The sequence below is a fragment of the Calypte anna genome, chromosome 27 (assembly GCF_003957555.1).
Source record: "Calypte anna isolate BGI_N300 chromosome 27, bCalAnn1_v1.p, whole genome shotgun sequence".
Lineage (NCBI taxonomy): Eukaryota > Metazoa > Chordata > Aves > Apodiformes > Trochilidae > Calypte > Calypte anna.
Window position 1 is genome coordinate 1,281,069 of NC_044272.1, and position 17,691 is coordinate 1,298,759.

The following is a 17,691-nucleotide window of genomic DNA, read 5'->3' on the forward strand; positions in this document are numbered from 1 at the left end:
CTAATTATTTATAAATATTTTTATAATTGTGGAAATTAAACAATTATACATCCTTCCTTCCCTCTTCTAAATCTAATCAGTGAGAAAGTTCAGGATGCGAGCTGGGGCTGAGAAAAGAACCCACTTTCCCTTTCCTCTAAAACACACACCCTGCAAAACCCAAAGAGAACCAGTGGCTCCCGGTTCTGAAATCTGCTCCCAAGTGACACCTCTTCCTCACCCTGGGGAGCAGGATCAGCCCCCGGAGTTGCCCACCTGGCAGAGCCCACTGGGAGTTCATGACAGAGATTTACTGGGGTGCGGGAGCGGTGCCGAAGGAGGTCAGGCTGCTAATTCTCCTGCTGCTGATCCCAGCAGATAAATCCACAGGACATCGGGAAATTAATTACCCAGAAGGGCTGTATTAAAACAGATGATTACATTTCCTTACTTAAGGAAAAACGTTGGCTTCAACACCAAACCCTCCCCTACCCACCAACACCGAATGTTCCCCTGATCCCCGGGTTCTGCTCTTCCCATTCCTGGCAACACCCGACCAAACACCCAATATTCCCCCTCTCCCAGGTCGAGTTATCCTCCCAAAACTTAGTGAAGATTTTTATGACTCAGGAAGGGACAGAGCTGTGGACAGGACCTGCAGGACACCGGGCAGTGCTGGCCTTGCCACAGGCCCTGACTGCAGTCCCAGAGAGCAGCCACCAAGCCTTGGGGACATTCTTAGGGGACTTTGTGTGATACCCTAACCACAGGGCTGCCACCACTCCTGGAGACAGCTCCACTTGTCCCCTCCCTGGCCAACTCAAAGCTTGCAGCAGCTCAGAGACACCTCCTGAAGTCCAGCCCTGAGGGAGGACACCAGCAGGACCTGGGGGAGCCCCAGCCCTGTGGATGTGGTGACAGCCACATGCCTGTCCCACTGCCCCCCCCTCAGCCGTCCCCAGCTGCTCCCAGATCAGCGGGCAGGGGGTCCCCAGGGAGGGAACCAGGGTGGGGGACAGCAGCCATCTGGTCGGGTGCCCGGGGTCTTCAGGCTGTCGCGGCCATGCCGTGCCACGCTGCGTCTAGAGACAGCCGAGTGACAAAGGAGGTCAGTGTCCCCCGAGCGGGAGCTGTCGCTCTGTGTTAGGTCCCAGCTCTCCCCCTCGGTGCGCACCGTGCAGGGACAGGTGCCAGCGAACCAGCACCGGGCCACTGAGGACGACGGAGGGACCCGGGGGGACCGTGGGCATCTGGGAGGGTTCATCCCTCCCGACCTTCGTGGTCCCTTGTGCCCCGCGATGCCGGGGTCTGGTCCAGTGTGGCACAAAGCTGGGAACTGCCCCACAGGGTCCTGGCACGTCAGAGCTCAGGGACGGGACGGGTGCCAGCCCTGGCCGGAGCAGCACCCGGGTGTTCATTTACTGAAGGCGGTGGCAGGGTTACGGCAGGGACCGGGATCGCGTTTCCCAGTGCGCCAGCCCGGGAGCGGGCCCTGGGAGGACACGGAGTGCTGCGGGTGCCCTTCATCCTTCCCTTGGGGCCACTTTGTCACCTTTGTCACTGCGACCCCACAGATGCACACACAGCCCGCGGCTTCAAAGTAAAAGCCAACTTTATTGTCGTATAAAGAACGTAAAAGGTCCCTTAAACAAAACACATCTTGGGCACAGGGTCCCGCCGTGGGACACAGGCGGGGGCAGTGGCTTGGTCCGGTCCCCCCCCCTTGCCCCTTTGCTCCGCAGCAAGTTGTGGGGGGGGTGAGGGGAGCTGCCGGGGGGTGCGGGGACCCCTGGGTGGGAGCTGGGGCTGAGTGAGGCCCTTGTGCGTTGGAAGCCCCTGGTCTGGGGGGAAGGAGGCACTTGTGGATGGGTGGGAGTGGGCACTGCCCCCCGCCAGCCCCCAGCCCACCTCACCGAGGGGACTGGCAGCTGCTGGGGCTGAGCCCTGCCTGCACCCAACCCTGCCTGCACCGTGTCTGAGCTTGGTCCCAGCAATGAGTCCCCACTGTGCCAGGTCTGTCCTGGCATGGGGGATGTTGAGCAGCTTTGGTTAGTGCTCTTGGTGAATTAAGGCAACTTAGCTTCAGTTGGTACAAAAAGGAGAGGGCAAAACCAGCATAACCAGCTCTCCTGGGGACCAGACACCCAGCTGGAAGAGTCTGGCTCTGCTCTACCTTTGCTCTGAGTCGCCACCTGGACCCTGTGCACTGGCACTGACCTCCACCTGCACCCACCTCGCCTCTGCCAACACCACCAGGAACCTGCAGCCCAATACTGGAAGTGCCAAGAAGGGATTTTAGGAAATTTTAGGAGAGGTTCAGGCTCCTGCCAGCAGCGCGGGAGTGGGGGGAGAGAGGGCAGAGGAGCTGTGATGGCTCTTCCATCCCCCCTTCCCATCACAGTGACCGGTCACAGCCTGGTGAGTCCTGGCAGGAGAGGTGGGAGCTCTCCTGGGTCAGAGCAGGTGGAGGTGTTGCAAACAACAACCCACCTGGTCCTTGGGGAGCACCGAGGGGAAACCTGCTCCCCGCAACATCCCATTAGGGCCAGACCCACCTTCTGGACCCCTCAGTTTCCTTCCAGCAGCGCTCACAGCCCTGGGCAGCCCTGGGGAAGCTCATCTCCCTGTTGCTTCTTATTCCCCATTTCATCTCACTGGGGTTTCCCCTCAGCCACCCCATCTCCCAGTGGGACCCTCAGGCCCCTCACCCCGCCTGGATCAGGGGTGCTGTGAAAGGAGCAGGGACCAGTGGGTCTGAGAGGGGAGATGGGGCAGCACCACCCAGCACAGTGCACCCCTGGACCTTGCCTTTCCCATGGGATTTTTCCCCACCTGTGCTTTGGTCCCACTAGGCTGCAGTCACAGCCTGTCACCCTCCCAGGGCTGGTGACCCAGCAGAGCACTGGACTGGTGGCCGTACCGCTCCTCCCTGCAGCCAGCCCTGCCTCGGGCAGTGAGGGAAGGCCAGGGAGGGATTAAAACTCCCATTTTGTTAATGCCCCAAGGGATCGCTGCAAAGGAACTATAAAAAATTTTAAATGAAGTCTGAATGCCCAGGTGGGTCAGGGCACCAGCTGCATGCCGGGGGGATGCTTGGGGTCTCAACCTGTGGACATTCTGTGCTCATCATCAAACACCCCCGATGGCAGCTGCCTCGCCCTGGGGAACAAACCAAACCCGTGACTGTTCCTGTGCGGTGACAGTGGCTCATGGCAGCTCCTGCTGACCCCCAGCTCTGGGGGATGCTGGTGCCTCACACCACGGTGCTGATGGTGGATGACTCCTCCGACCTCCGCTGCTTGCTGGGCAGGGACTTGAGATACTCCAGGTGCCGCCGGGCGTCCTCCTGGTTCTGCCGCACGTAGTAGACCAGGTAGGAGATCACCATGGCGAACCAGCCGAACATGGTGACCAGCATGGCAATGTCCGTGGTCTTTTTGTACACGTTGCAGAAGTCTGTGTCAGCCATCACCTGCAGGAAAGCTTTGCCAACGTGCTCCTCCTGCACCGAGGAGTGGCAGACGATGCCGCTGGAGGAGCCGACCACCAGGTCCACAGCACGGATCAGCTCCTGCAGCCGACAGTCACACAGCCAGGGGTTGTTGGAAAGGTTGACCTTGGCCTTCAGGTTGCTAAAGGCATCTTTACTGATTGACACCAGCCTGTTGGAAGACAAATCCAGGGAGTGCAGGTGCTCTGCCAGGCCCCGGAACGCCCCGCTCTCGACGCTGGCGATGGAGTTGTGGGACAGATCCAGCTCCAGCAGGAGCGGGAGATCCCGGAAGGCATCGTGGGGCAGGAATGGGATTCGGTTGGAGTCCAGGTAGAGCTTGTTGGTGTCATTGGGGATGTCCCGGGGGACCTCTGTCAGTTGAGCGTTGCTGCAGCGAAAAGTCTTCAGCCCCTCCTCTTCCGAGGGGTAACAGCCCTTGGGAAAGGTGGCAGCCAGGTGGAGGCAGGAGGCCAGGAGGAGGCTCTGCAGGAGCAGCCACATGGTCACCGAGTGGAGCAGGACCTGATCAGCTGCTGGCATGGCACTGTGCTGGATTTGTCACACAGCCAGTGGCCCAACAGCTTCCACCCACAGCGGTTTTGCCTGGACTTGGTGCATCTGAGACAGAGACAGCAAAGGGACAGCATCAGAACAGGGCTGCCAAGAGGCAGAACCACCACTGAGCCCACGGTGAGCGTCACTCCTGGCCCATCACAGGGACAGCTCACACATTCCCCCATCCCCTGCCATCCCACCCAGGCCCAGGGTTCCTGCACAGCAGGATCAGGCCCCAAGGAGCGGAATGAAGGCACATCTGGTCCCAGCAGATGGGCTGTAACAAACGGGGATGGCTCAGTCACAGCCAGAGGTGGGGGTGAGCTCCCACCCCACCCAAGGTCACCAGTGGTTGGGTTGCTGTCTCACTGGGGTTGATCCATCCTGCAGCAGCAGCCCGAGAGCCCTGGCTCCAGCCAAGCAGCCGCTGGCTGCAGGCAGCCCCCAGGGAACACGATGGAAAACGTGTGTGCAGAGGCTGAGCAGGTTCCCCTCTCCTGCCAGTGCCCAGCACACATGCAGGCACACACCAGGTTTACTCCTTCCAAGGTGGCTGAGCACCACTGTCCCCTGCCTAATGCCACCCCAGCCACGGGGCCCAGCTGCCCCCACCACCCTGTAACCATGGTCCCCATCCAGCCCTTTATTCCGGAGGGGAAAAACGTCAGCAGGAAAGAAACAAAAACAGAAAAAGGAAATTCACTAGAGCTGAGCGTGTCATGAGTTCCCAGGGTGGTGGCAGCAGATAAGGACCAGCTCCAAGCTGGGGCAGCACACTGCCCACCCATCCCACCCATGGGTCCTGCCACATCCAGGAGCCCCAGAGCATCCCTGGCAGGGCCACAATGGTAGAGCCACTGAGGAGGGATGTGAGAACCCTCCTCACCATCTCAGGACACCTGCCTACCAGGACACCCCATGGCACCCTGTCAGACAAATCTCTATGCCACAGGAAGCCCCATGCTGGCCACCTGGGCATCCCCTGTGCAAGCCCACTGCTGCTCCCACCATGGCCCAGAGCACCCTGACACCAGCAGACCCTCTCTGGGTGCCAAATGGGGCTCCCCAGAGAGGGGCAGAGATGCCCACCTATGGGTGGCCCTGGAGGACCCAAGCCCAGGCCAGCACCCTGACTGCCAGGCACCCTCACGCCAAAACACTCCAAGGTCGCACCAGCACAGAGCCCACCCCCACGCTGCCACCACCCCCAGGCTCCTCAAGGTCGCCGATTGGAGACCAGGGCTCAAAGCAGTGAAAAGGGTGCAAGGACACTCACCCCACATCGGCGAGAGGCAGCACCAGTCCGCGAGGTTTGCCAGAGGAGACCTGGGGCAAACCCTGGCCCTGGGGACCACCTTCCCGCTGCCGGGGGCTAGTGCAGAGCCAGGAAAGCCCACCCGGCTGAGCCCGGAGCCAGCGACCAGGAACAGGGACCACGGGACCCGGGGGACCCCTGAGGGTGGGATGCAGCTCCCCGAGGGGAGTACAACCAGCCCCTGCCCGCGGCAGGACACGGGGATCGCCGACAGCCCTGGGAGGGACGATTGAGGTGCCGGGGACAGGACGGGCTAGGCGGGCGGCAGGAGCCGCCATGCGCCCGAGGCAGCCGGGGATGCCCGGGGTTCCCCCCGGCCCCGCTCGGCACCGGGGGCGTTGTGGGCGAGGGAAGCCCCGGTGCTTCCCCGGGGGAAGCTCAGCTCGGCACGGCGCTGCCAGGACCCAGCCCCCCACCCCCAGCGTCCCGCCCTGCCCGCTCCCGGCACCGGGGTCCTGGGGGAGGGGTCCCGGTGCGGACTCACCTGCCGTGCGCAGCCCCCGGCGGAGCGGCCCCGCGCCCCGGGCCGGAGCGGCCGCGCCCCGCGCAGCGCGGCGGGCCCGGAGCCGGCGGCGGCGGCGGCGGGGCCGGTGGGCGGGATCCTCCTCCCGGGCCTCCCCGGGGCTCCCCGCCCCCGGCCCGCCCCGACACGGGGACCGTACAGCCCCGAGCACCCCGGTCCCTACACCGGGGTCCTCTCCAGCCGCCCGCCCCTGGGAGAGGCTCTGCCCCGGGACGGCAGCCCAGTAGAGGCGGGGTGGGTGGAGGGAAACCAGGGAGACCCGGTGAGGAGCTGTTGGGATCCCCAAGCCCGGGACAGCCGGTCCCAGTGGCTCACGAGGAGTTCTGGGCCCCCCGACCGGTCTCCCCCCTCCCTACCCCACAGGGGAGCAGCTCCCCTGCCGTCTGGGTGCTGTGCAGCCCCCGGCTCTGCCCCCCGCCGCCAGCCAGGGCCCCCCACCCTGCAGGGGAAGCAGAACTTCCCCGCGCAACGGCGGGGTAAAGGTGCCCTCCCCCCGCAGCCTCCCCACTCGGTACCGGCATCGCTTACTCGGGGAAACCCGAGCCGCGGCGGGCGGCGGGGGGCAGGAACCTGCCAGCCCCCGGGGAAGGGGGGGGAACCGTGTGAGCCCCCCTAGCTGCCCGGCTGGGCTGAGCAGGGGTTCGGTGCTGCGCGGGGCCCCGGGACACCGGCAGGGACGGGTCAGGACCTTGGAGAGCGTCCGCCGTTACCGGGGCCCCGGTACCGCCCCACCACCACCACCGGGGCTCACCCTGGCGGGACAGCGGGATCGGCACCGGGCAGCGGGCAGGGGGAGCAGGGCTGTGCCCTTGCAGCAAGGGCAAAGCCGGCCGCCCGCGGCCCGGCCCCGGTGGCTGCAGAGCCCGACCCTGCGCAGGGACATTCCTCCCGCTGCTAGAGAAGGATAAACCGTTTACCGGGAGCCTGGCCTGGATCTCTGGACAATTAGGAGAACCGAACCTGGCAGGAGCGGCACAGCCGCTCAGCGCCGAAGCCAGATCCTTCTCTGAGACCCCTGCGCTGCCCCTGGGCATCTCCCTCGTGCTGCTGGAGCTGTGCAGGGAGCGGGAGCAGTGCTGGGGGTGGCTCCAGGTGACACGGCCACCCACTGTGGGACAAGGCCTGTGGGAACTGAGGGGCCAAAGGCAGAGCTGGGGCTTGAGGGTGCTCGAGCTTTCAGCCTCGGCGAGGTGATGAGTCGCTCCCTGGAAATGTTCAAGGCCAGGTTGGATGGGGCTTGGAGCAACCTGGTCTGGTAGGAGGTGTCCCTGCCCATGGTGGAAGGGTCTAGCTAGATGAACTTTAAGGGCCCTCCAACCCAAATCACTCCATAACCCCAGGATCAGGACTGGCACTGGGGCTGCATCCCACAGGGGTCCCAAGTGCTGAGAGACAGCAACCACCACCAGCCCGAACTCCCCACGCCTGCACTGCAGCAGACCCTGTGCGGACCATTCTCCACCGCAGCCTCAGCAGGGATGGCTAAAAATAGCCTGCACCGTCTCCTTGCAACCACCGCGGTGCTAAATATAGCCGGTATCGACCTGGCAGCGGGACCGGCAGCCCGGGATGTGAGCACAGCCCCCCAGCACGGGTTTGGGGTAGGGTGTGTGTCCAGGAGCGAGCAAAGCCTGGGAATCCGGATGGGAACAGCCCCGCTGAGCACGGGGGAAACGCGGGTCCAGGCAATTGCCAAACGGTGGATGGGGATGGACCCCCCCGGAGAACCCCTCCACCCCCAGTTCCAGGGTTCCCTGGGTGGGTGAACCCAATATGGGGAACCCAGGGAACGGATCCCCCCCCTCCGCCCCCGCGCTCGTAGCGGCAGCGAGAGGCTGCGGCTGCATCACTACGAGGGATTAATATTGATGGCGTATAAAAATAGCTGCCGCATTGTGCTTCCCCCTCACGTGCGGAGCCAGCGGGGCGCGGGGAAGCTGCTAAATTAGATGTCACCGCGCAGAGGGAGCGGAGATAAAAATAGAGCCGTGCGTGCGTGGAGCTCCTGCAAAGCAGGGCCGGTTCCCGCGGGATCCCCCGCTCCGCTCCCGGCATCCCCGCACCTCGCCCCGCGCTCCCATGGGATCCCCCACCTCTGTTCACCGGCATCCCTACACCTCACCTCCCCCCCCCGCCCTCCCATGGGATCCCCCACCTCGTCCTGCTGGCAAGGGAACCCCGGCGAGCCTGGGCAAGGCTGCCCATGGGCTGCTTTAGCTGCACACATATGCCCCACCGTGCCCAAGCCTCCCCCGGGAGCGGCCACCAGGAAGCTCGGAGAAGCCACCCTGACAGCAGCACGGGCACCCAGGCAGCCCCGGCCCTGGCAGCTGTGGAGTCTCCACAACCTCGCTGTGCCCACCCGGCACACGACCGCTCAGCCGTGGAGCTGGGTGCGCAGCTGGTGCTGAGCCCAGATGGATGCACACAGAGCTCAGCCCCCCAGGGACGCTGGCACAGGGACCTCCATCTCCGGGGAGCACCAGGGGAACCTCCAGCTCTGCCGTGCTGTGAACCCACCCGGGGAGAAACCCAAATTCACGTGTGGGCTTTGCGTGTGGCCACAGAGAGCTGGGAGCGACACTGGGGGGACTCGGGTGGGCTCCGGGCGGGGGGTGGGCAGCACAAAGCTGTTCCAGCCCCGCAGCCCGGGTGTGGGGCGGGCGGCAGCACACAAAGCCTGGCGCAGATGGCTGCGCTCACCGAGGGGCCGCAGCTCTGATCCTCCTGCAAACAAAAGCGGGGCCAGATGGTGTGTGTCCCCGCACCCCGAGCCCCAGGTCAGGAATCCTGCCCCCCAGCTCTGATTTTGGCCGGGGGCCCCGTCCGCCCGCTGCCGGCCTGCACAGCCCCTGCGACGGGGGGATCCCATCCTCGGGATAGGGAGCCCACCCTCCCCGGGGTGTGGAGTATGGAGAGGGATACAGTCCCCCAGCATCCTCCTGGGGCTGCAGAAGTGGGATACAGTGGGCTCAGGGTGCTGGGGTGGCACCCGCTCCAGCCGGGACGCCTCGGAGCACAACCTGACCGCGGGGACTCCCCCGCCCATTGCCCCGGTGCTTCCCGGCTTCATCCCAGCAGCTGTTGGGGAGTTCCCTCCGGACACCATCCCCGCTCTCCTTCCCCCCCCCGCTCCTGGTCGCTCCCCGCTCGGTGCAGAGCCCGCCCCAAGTCCGGCTCCTCCTCCCGGGGCGGGCGCCGGTGCTCGGGGCTGGCGGGACTACAGCTCCCGGCGTGCCGCGGCGGCGGGGCGGGCCGGGCCGAGGTGTCCGCCGGGAGAGCGGCCGGGGCGGCGGGGAGCGCGACGGATAGAGCCCCGGCCACGGCCCCGCCGAGCCGGGCCGGGGGCAGCAGCGGTGAGTGCGGGACTGGGGGCGGCGGTTCCTCCCGGGCCTCCCCCCGGGGCTGCGGGAGGCCGAGCCCCGGCCTGGGCCAGCGGGGGCGGTGGGAATGGGGTCTTCGCTTGGGGCGGGCCCGGCCGCGAAGGAAAACACCCCAAACTCCCCCAAAACAGCTGCTGGGATGGAGGCGAAAACCCCGAGACATTGTGGGGGGTGGTCCCACGGTTGGGGGACCCCCGCGGGCAGGGGGGTCCGGACAGGAGCGGGTTCCGGGGGGAGACCCAACTTCCCCTCCAAACTTTTCCTCGAAATCGAGCAGAAAAGGCCAAGTCCCGGCTGCTCTCACTCCTCCCCGGGACAGCTCCCGTGTCCAGGCCCTGGAGTGGGACACGAAGCTCTTGCTACAGCCTTGGGCTTGGCCGCCACGTTTGCCACCCCCTCTGATGTGTTCCTCGCTCTGGTTGAAACGCTGGGGCCGTCTCCCAAAGACGGGTTTAAAATATTTATTTGCTTGTGAGACAGTGGTTGCCGTGCCTGCCGGAGATAGGGATGGCAGCTCCTCGGGATTGCAGTCGCCTGGGAAGATGGACCGAGATAAAACAGCTGATCCCAGATGAGGTTCCTGGGACAGGGTGTGATCCCACTGGGAAAGGCACGGGAAGATTCCTGAGGGGGTCAGAGCAAAGGTTAACTGTGAGGGGACAGGAGCAGATGGTGGTCACACTCAGGAGCTGCCCCCAGAGTGCTGGTGGCAGGGCTGTGGTCCTCTGGCAGCTGCTGGAGGACAGAACCAGAGGGACACTGATGGTGGCATTTTGTTCCCTCTTTCCTCAGCAGTGGGGAGACACTGAGCTGCCAGCCCTGATGCTCACTCTGAACCCCACAGGAGTTTTGGGATGTGAACAGGAAGGTGGTGGAGCAGGGGGCAGAGGCAGCGCTGGGCACCATGACAGTCTGTACTTTGCCTCTGACCACAGCTGGGACTTTTCCCCTCCTTGGATGGACACCATCCAACGTCAGCACAGTCCTGACCTTCACACTCAGTCTGGTGAAATATTAAAAGCTTTTCTGTTCCCCCCCCAAAAAAACCCCACTGGCCAAGTGAGAAAGCAGAGCTTCGCAGCCAGCTGTGCCGGGGGGGGGGGGGAGCTGGAGTTCCTCCCACTGTTGTTTTTCCTGCAGGTGAACAAATCCCTGGTGTAAAATCCAAAAGCAAACAAGATGGGATTGGGATGGGGGTAAGGATGGAGCCATGAGAGCTCACGCTCTCTCAGCCAGGCTTTTGAAACACCCCAGAGCCCTGCATGCAACCCAGGGGGGGGAACAGGGCTTGGGCTGTGTCCCAGCCCCAGAAAGCAAGAGGGGAGAGCTCCAGCTCCTGAGCCAGCCCAGGCCCTGCTCTCTGCACAGGAACAGCCACGTCCTGAGCTGGCTGGCACTCACCTCCTGAGACTGAGGACTGGGAGAGCAGAGAGCTGAGTTGACTGTAGGGCACCACTCCAACACTTGCTCCCTGAGATGATGACACTGTCTTGCTTCCTTCTCTTCCCAGTATTGTTTAGAAAACTCTGTATTCCTCCCACATGGCAGCTGTTCTTTCCAGGTAGGGGAAGAGCCACCTCCTCTGCAGCTCCTTGCTGAAGTACCCTCCCAATATAATTCTCCTTGTTATCTCAACTTAGATTCCTCAAGAAAAATCTTGTTCCTTCCCTGCAGGGGAATTGTTTTGTTATTTTCTTTCCCCCTGTAAGTCTTAAATCAGAAGGCAAAACACATAAGCTAGGCGAGGAGACCAGCAAGCCTCTGTAGCTGTGAGAATCCTGTTAATTGAGTTAAATTAGGAGATCTGCTGATACAGAGCTGTCATGCCTTCACTCTGCAGATACTTGTGTTCTATTTCTGAGTTGAAGGCATGCTGAACCCACAGACATGTAAAAAGTTTCATGTACCAAGCACTTCCATGATTAACACAGTGATGGTGACTTAAAAAGTGCTTCAAGTATTTGTTTGAGATGTGTCAGGCAATTGTGGGATTGAACCTTGACACCTTCGTTCCAGGAAAGTATTTCAGCAGCTCACAAGTAGCTGCTATCACAGACAGGCTTCCCACACGTTATTCCCAAATCTCAGCTGCTCCCAGATTTAGCTTCCCCTCAGAACCCTCAGCTCTACGAAGGGAAATAACGAGGTGCAGAAACATGAACTGACGTGATTTTTTTTTATAGCAGATTATAACAGATTTCAGGCTCGCTCAACAGTAAGATGGTGCTCAACTCTCCCCCTGTGCTTACCTGCTGTGGCCCCAGCACTGACCTGGCTCTGTTTCAGTTTCAGGGGTGCCTGTTTGACACGAGAGCCAACATGAACGTGGGAACAGCCCACAGTGAGGTGAACCCCAACACCCGTGTCATGAACAGCCGGGGCATCTGGTTGTCCTACATCCTTGGGATTGGCCTGCTGCATGTCATCCTCCTCAGCATCCCCTTCTTCAGTGTCCCTGTGGTTTGGACTCTTACCAACATCATCCACAACATGGTAAGGGAACAGTGTGGCTGGATGGACTTCCCAGGGCACGGAGAGGTGATCTCTAGCACCAGTTGTTCTTTTTAGAAACCTTTTTAGGAAGATTCTTATTGAAACAATTGATTTCTCTGTATTTCCAAAGAGGTGGGATCAGTTACTTAACCTCCACCCCTCAGACTGCACCTTTGCCTCTAGGTTATGTGTTTAATCCAGCCTAGGTACTGATGAAAGCAAACATCTGCTCTGAGGGGACACTGAATTCATTTGCCTGCAGGGTCTGTCAGCAGAGGAATAGCTGTGACAGGCAACCCCAGCTCTCACTGCTTGAGTTGATACAATCTGGACTGGCCTCAAAGTTAAAAAAAAAAAAACAACAAACAAACAAAAAACAAGCCACAGACTTTGTTCAAGTTAACATAAAAGATTAGTCCAGGAATAGATTCTGCCCCAGGGTGTCAGAGCACTGTGCTGGGGTACGCACAGCAGAGGACAGCTGGGCTCTGCAATGCTGGGAGCTGCCGTGCCTGCACAGCACTGTCCTGTGTCCTGACAAAGCTCTGGCCACACAGTAACAGCTCCTCCAGGAGAACACCATGTCCAGTCCAACTGCTTGCTTCTGTGCCTGCACCATCCCACTGCAAGGGTCTTAGCACGCTCATGTCCTAGAGCTGAGGAGCAGCCGTTCACCCTCAGGCACAGGGGACAAAATACTTCAGAGAAGCTGTAATCAATTTTTCTCCTTTATTTTATGTAATATCTTGGGATGAGAATATTCTAGAGACAAAACCAACGTGCTTATTTGGGACCCTCACGCTCATATTATTGACATCTCTAGCTGGGAGAAAACATATCCCACAAATACAGCACTGAGAGCTGCTGAGGGCTCAGGTCCCAAGCTGCTTGTTTCTCATACAGCTCTTTCCCTCCCTCTAGCAGCCTAAAGCTCTCTGGGAACAGAAAGGAGTGTAAAACCAGCAATGCTTAAAACTTAAAAGCCACGGGATGTCACTGGGCACTTGTTTATCTATGGCTTGTGCTCCACTGCAAGAGGTTACCTGGTAATCAGAGCAGGAACAGCGCCCTCACTTTTTCAGCAAGCCTTCAGCCTGGCTGCTGTGGGGCAGAGCGAGTCCACACGTATCTCCTGATCCCAGAGCTGTAATCTTGGAACCAGCTTCTTGGCTTGGGCCCAGGAGAGCCCAGGCTGAGTGAGCCCCGTCTGGCAGCCTCCCTTCCCCGGCCCTCCCTCGCTGCTGAGTGGAGCAGGCTGGCAGCAGGGGCAGCGCTGTCCCTCTAGTGGATCGCGGCGCTGGTGCACGGCTGCTCACGCCGCGTTTGTGTTTTGCTCCAGAGCATGTACATCTTCCTCCATACCGTGAAGGGAACTCCCTTCGAGACTCCGGACCAGGGGAAGGCTCGGCTGCTGACACACTGGGAGCAGATGGATTACGGCGTGCAGTTCACTGCCTCCCGCAAGTTCCTCACCATCATGCCCATCGTCCTGTGAGTACCTGGGGGTAGCTCAGCCACCTCGTTCCTGCACCCCGGGGTTGCTGCACATCCTGTCCTGGGAGACAAAACAATGTAACTCAGTGTCCCTCTCCCTTCTCTCCCCCTCCTTTCCAGGTATTTTCTAACCAGCTTTTACACAAAGTATGACCGGATACACTTCATCATCAACACCATCTCCCTCATGAGTGTCCTGATCCCCAAACTGCCTCAGTTTCATGGAGTCCGGATCTTTGGGATCAACAAGTACTGAGCTGCGTGGCTGGAGGGAATGGAGGAGGAGCAAGGAGGGTGAGGGACACAGATCCTTCCCTCTCATCTTGTTTCCTCACCCCCCTGCACACTGGGATGTAATTTCACAGCTGTTCCAACGCAGTATCAGTAGACACAGACTGCATGCTGGATCCTCATGCCCAATAAATCCAAACAAGCTCCAGAGTAGAGTTTAGCTCAGAGCAGGATGCCTGGCGCTGGATTCCCTTCATTCCGGTGTCACAAAGAGATGCAGAGACACCAAGAAACTTCAAGGTACAAGGAGGATGAATTCCAGGGAGATTTTTCATCTATCCCAAAGACTGAATGATGAGAATAGGGATGAGGGGAAAGGCTTTTAGTGCTGGTACTATTGCTGTGGAAAATGCACTTTAAAATATATTTCCCTTTCTGAAGCTAGGTTCTTTTAAGTGGTATGTGGGGGAAATTCAAAGGGATACAGCCAGACTTTCCCAATACCTGATTGTTTTGGGGTTCTGAGTTCCAGTTTGGGGCAGGGGAACAGGAGGAGGAAGAGAAACAGACTTTTATTTTGCAATCTTTTATGCCACTAAAAAAAAAAAAAAGTACAGGAAGGAATGACCTGCAGTTTGACAAAGCTCTCAGTTTTTGATGGTACCATCTGTGTAGTTCAGGGAAAAAGTCAATGGATCCTCAATCATCCTTGTTATTTACAGCTTGTACCAGAATCTGTCTGGGTAACTGCTGCCCACCCCAAACTGCTCATTTTTAAGCACAGCATTTGGGTGAGGGGCTCATCTGCATTTGTAAAGCTCAACAAATGCCACTGAGCTTCCTAGCAAGCACCTGCAGGCTGACAGGGACAGGCCAAACCAGAGGGATAGCCACTGGCTGTCATCAGAGACCAGATCTGGGATTTTCCTCCTCAGTCCAGCTCCGTGGACTTCAGTGTTTGCTTTCTGTCTGACCTGGAAGTCTGTAACTCTGCTCCTCCATCCCCTGAGCCCTGGGGTGGTCACCAGCCAGGGTGAGGGAGCTGTGGGAGAGCAGCACCAGCAGCAGGCTGACCTGACCAGCAGAAGGATGCAGGGAGTCACTGATAAGAGAGTATTTAGTATCAGAACAAAATTGAGCCTTTTTTCCCATAAAGTTACCACCTAAATAAAGCAGGTTTAGATTTCCTGTCTGTGATGGCTTTCTGCTGTTCAAAGCAATCCATTTTTCTTTCAGGCTGAGTGCTGGATGAAATGTGTTTTTTTCCTCATGCTTCCCCTGTAAACTGTGTTTTTTTGTTGTCTTAGTGCACATACTGTCTCACACCTTTGACAATGGTATAAAACATTTTAAATATGGTATTTTTGTTCCTGCATTAGCCAGTTCTAGCTTTAGAGGTTCCAACAGTCTGATTGTCCAAGCATGAGACATGGATGGGAAACTTCAGGGTTGTGTGTAAGATCTCCATGAACCATTTTAGGCAAGCTGCTTGACTTCTTTATCTCCTACTTAACTACTGGACTGCTGCAGAGAAGGGGAAAACCTTTAGTGTACCTCAGAGGGCTGCTGGAATGCACAGAGAATCATTACCCATTATATTTGAACATTGGAACTATTTTAAGTGAAAAGGCAAGTTTTCAAGAAGGTAGAAAGAGAAGAGTCAGGCTGGATACTCAAGTGCTGTTCTCCAGCAAGGGAGTTTGGCAGATGTGCAATTTAATTGATGGGAGGGGGTTAAACCTTTTAACCTCCAAGACACAAGGACAGCTGCTTCAGTGAAGGTACTATATATACCCTAAAGCTAGCAGGCTCCTAAAGCTACTAGACAATGACTTTTGGAAAACAAATAAATGAATGAATAAATAAATATTGTTTTAAAAGTAGAGCTATTTCAATCAGTTTATACATACCTTCGAAATGGCCAAGGAATGAGCAGAGTCAGTGCCTGGAATACCCATGGAAAAGCCACTTCCCAGGGTCCTTTCCAAGGAGGGCTGAGGCTGTGCAAGTTGTGTGCCCAAAGGAAAACTTATTTACTTATTTTGATAGAATACCAGGGGAAAGCATCAACTTTTCTGCAATAGCAACAATCATTATATGCTTAAAAACACAACTCCTATTTAGAGGGACATATTCTGTTTATTTCTAAGCATATTCATGTTACACAAAGTGTGAATATTTTGGTATAAATTGAAGGTGGGGGTCAGCTCTGCTCACTGAAGTTCAGCACTTCAGTCCTGGAGGGCCTTGGCATTGCAGCAGCTGAGGGTTTGCAGGTGGTATTTGTGCTGTTAACTGATGCTGCAGACAGCTGATTCTGTTTTGTTAAATTAAACCATAAATCATAAACCAGAAAGGGATTATAAACTTCTCAAAAAGGCAGTTTTTAAAGCCTAAAGTCTGGGACTTCTCACTAGGCAAAGCCTTAATTATAATATTAAGTTTTTCTGATTTACCTTGTTCACACAAATGATTAAAAAGGCCATAACACAGGTGTGTGTTACAGGGCAAACAACTTTCTTTACAACACAGGAATGGTGGTTTTGCCACAGAATAACTGAAGTTAATTTGACTCATACAATTAATCCAACTGAGGGGAAACAAGTGAAAACTGGAGAATTATGGAAAGAAGTGAGAGAGCTGAAGAAAGATTTGATAACGTGTTAATGATGTGTTAATCTATGCAAGATTAATAATTACTTAATTCTACATCTAATAGTATCTTCCTTAAGCTTCTGTCTTAAGAGTAGGCTTCAGTTAATTAAAAATAGAAAAAACAAGTTAATTGTAATTGAACCACAGTCACAATTGCTACTTGTTGGGTCTACCAGAGATCTTTTTATGTGGAGGACCTCTGGGCACTTCTGTCTGAGCCCCCCTTACACACCATCCTGTGTCTCCATCCTGCTGGTGTCACAGGGCCCAGCAGTTCTCAGCTAAGATTCCTGCTGGGAAATTAAGCTGAGCACCCTGCAGTGGTGTGTGAGTAACAGCCACAGCTCTGGGGCTCCCTGCTGAAACCACTCCTGCTTTATTTGTGTTTCATAGGTTCAGGTAGAAGCAGGTTCAGCCCTCCAAGGCTGATCTGGCAGAGACAGAAGTTGAAGAGCAAAAGCCAAACAGAAAAGCTCTCGTGGGGTGATTTCTGTGAGGAGGGAGATGAGTGTGGGCAGGATGAGGGGGTTTCAGACAGGCAGTTGCAACAAACATAGCAGTGATCCAGGGGGAAGCCTACCTTTTGCATGGAGAACCAGAAGCAAGTTCAAAGACTGCCCACTTATTCTTTTAGACTGTCAATTTTTCTCCTAGTACCTGCAGGAAAAAGATAATTGATGGTTATTGATTTTAAATGAGGTTTTAATCAGATTACACTCAACAGATTTTCCTTCTAAACGTGTACTGGCTTCCAGTGTAGTGACCAGGGCAAACATCTGTGGGGAACTGGAGAAGTGGGCTCTGTCCTGTGATGGAGAAACAATTACAGGAAAAGCAGGTACTTGTAACACTTTCATTTTTTGTTCTGCCATGAACACTCAAGGAGAAAAGCTTCAGAAAAAACAACCAACCAAGTAGCAACAGCCTGATGCTTCTGGAGTAGTGATTTGATTAACATAGCTAACAGGATGTCAGACAGTCCAACCCTTGGCAGGAAAAAGCCTTTAAGAAAAAATTTAAAGCCTGATATCTAGGGTGACTTCATTCTCAATTTAATCCTTGTTTAATTTTTTGTTTGTTTTAATAGAAGCATGGTACTGGCCCTAGGAAAGGGCTCAGAGCTGGTTCCCATCATTAACAGACCCATTTTTCTCTTTGTGACCTCTGTTCCTTCATCATTGCCTATAGTATCTTTTAAGCATGCAGGTGTTTGTGTACCCACATCCTCCCTGGAAACCAAGTGAGGTCAATTAGTTGTTTTTTGGTTGTTTTTTTTCTTTTAATGGAACATTCTGACATTGTACAAAGTTTTAGGGTTTTTTTTTCCAGTAGCCCTTTTTGCTGTGTATACAGAAGTCTCATGTAGAGAACTTTCTAAAATAAAGTGTGAATATTTTTATTACTCCTTTGTACAGTATTCTAAGAGAAACTAATAAAGTATTCCCGTAAAAACTGGTGTTGGATTCCTTGAATTTAAACAAGGAGACACAGCCACTGTGACACATCACCATAGGCTGACTCAGGCCAATGACTGAAACTCTGGGGAGGAGGAATTACACAAGAAGTGGAC

The 17,691-nt window shown here is 56.7% G+C and overlaps 2 protein-coding genes across 8 annotated transcripts; one reads left to right on the plus strand and one right to left on the minus strand.

Annotated features, from left to right (window-relative positions):
• Nucleotides 1–1,628: 1,628 nt before the first annotated feature.
• Nucleotides 1,629–5,881, minus strand: LRRC3C (leucine rich repeat containing 3C). Of its 2 annotated transcripts, none has more exons than XM_030466105.1 (2): nucleotides 5,827–5,881; nucleotides 1,629–4,090 (listed from the first exon to the last, which is right to left on the minus strand). In XM_030466105.1, the coding sequence occupies exon 2, from the start codon at nucleotides 4,010–4,012 to the stop codon at nucleotides 3,233–3,235; it is 780 nt and encodes a 259-aa protein (XP_030321965.1). In that variant the 5' UTR covers nucleotides 4,013–4,090; nucleotides 5,827–5,881; the 3' UTR covers nucleotides 1,629–3,232. The 2 variants fall into 2 exon arrangements, with proteins under 2 accessions (XP_030321965.1, XP_030321966.1); XM_030466106.1 differs by lacking the exon at nucleotides 5,827–5,881 and adding an exon at nucleotides 5,304–5,360.
• A 3,248-nt stretch (nucleotides 5,882–9,129) lies between these two features.
• Nucleotides 9,130–17,573, plus strand: ORMDL3 (ORMDL sphingolipid biosynthesis regulator 3). Of its 6 annotated transcripts, none has more exons than XM_030466120.1 (5): nucleotides 9,136–9,221; nucleotides 10,759–10,809; nucleotides 11,535–11,741; nucleotides 13,081–13,232; nucleotides 13,356–17,573. In XM_030466120.1, the coding sequence occupies exons 3-5, from the start codon at nucleotides 11,568–11,570 to the stop codon at nucleotides 13,489–13,491; spliced, it is 462 nt and encodes a 153-aa protein (XP_030321980.1). In that variant the 5' UTR covers nucleotides 9,136–9,221; nucleotides 10,759–10,809; nucleotides 11,535–11,567; the 3' UTR covers nucleotides 13,492–17,573. The 6 variants fall into 6 exon arrangements, with proteins under 6 accessions (XP_030321978.1, XP_030321980.1, XP_030321979.1 ...); XM_030466115.1 differs by lacking the exon at nucleotides 9,136–9,221 and adding an exon at nucleotides 10,076–10,254; XM_030466118.1 differs by lacking the exon at nucleotides 10,759–10,809 and having other exon boundaries at nucleotides 9,130–9,221.
• The last annotated feature ends 118 nt before the right edge of the window (nucleotides 17,574–17,691 follow it).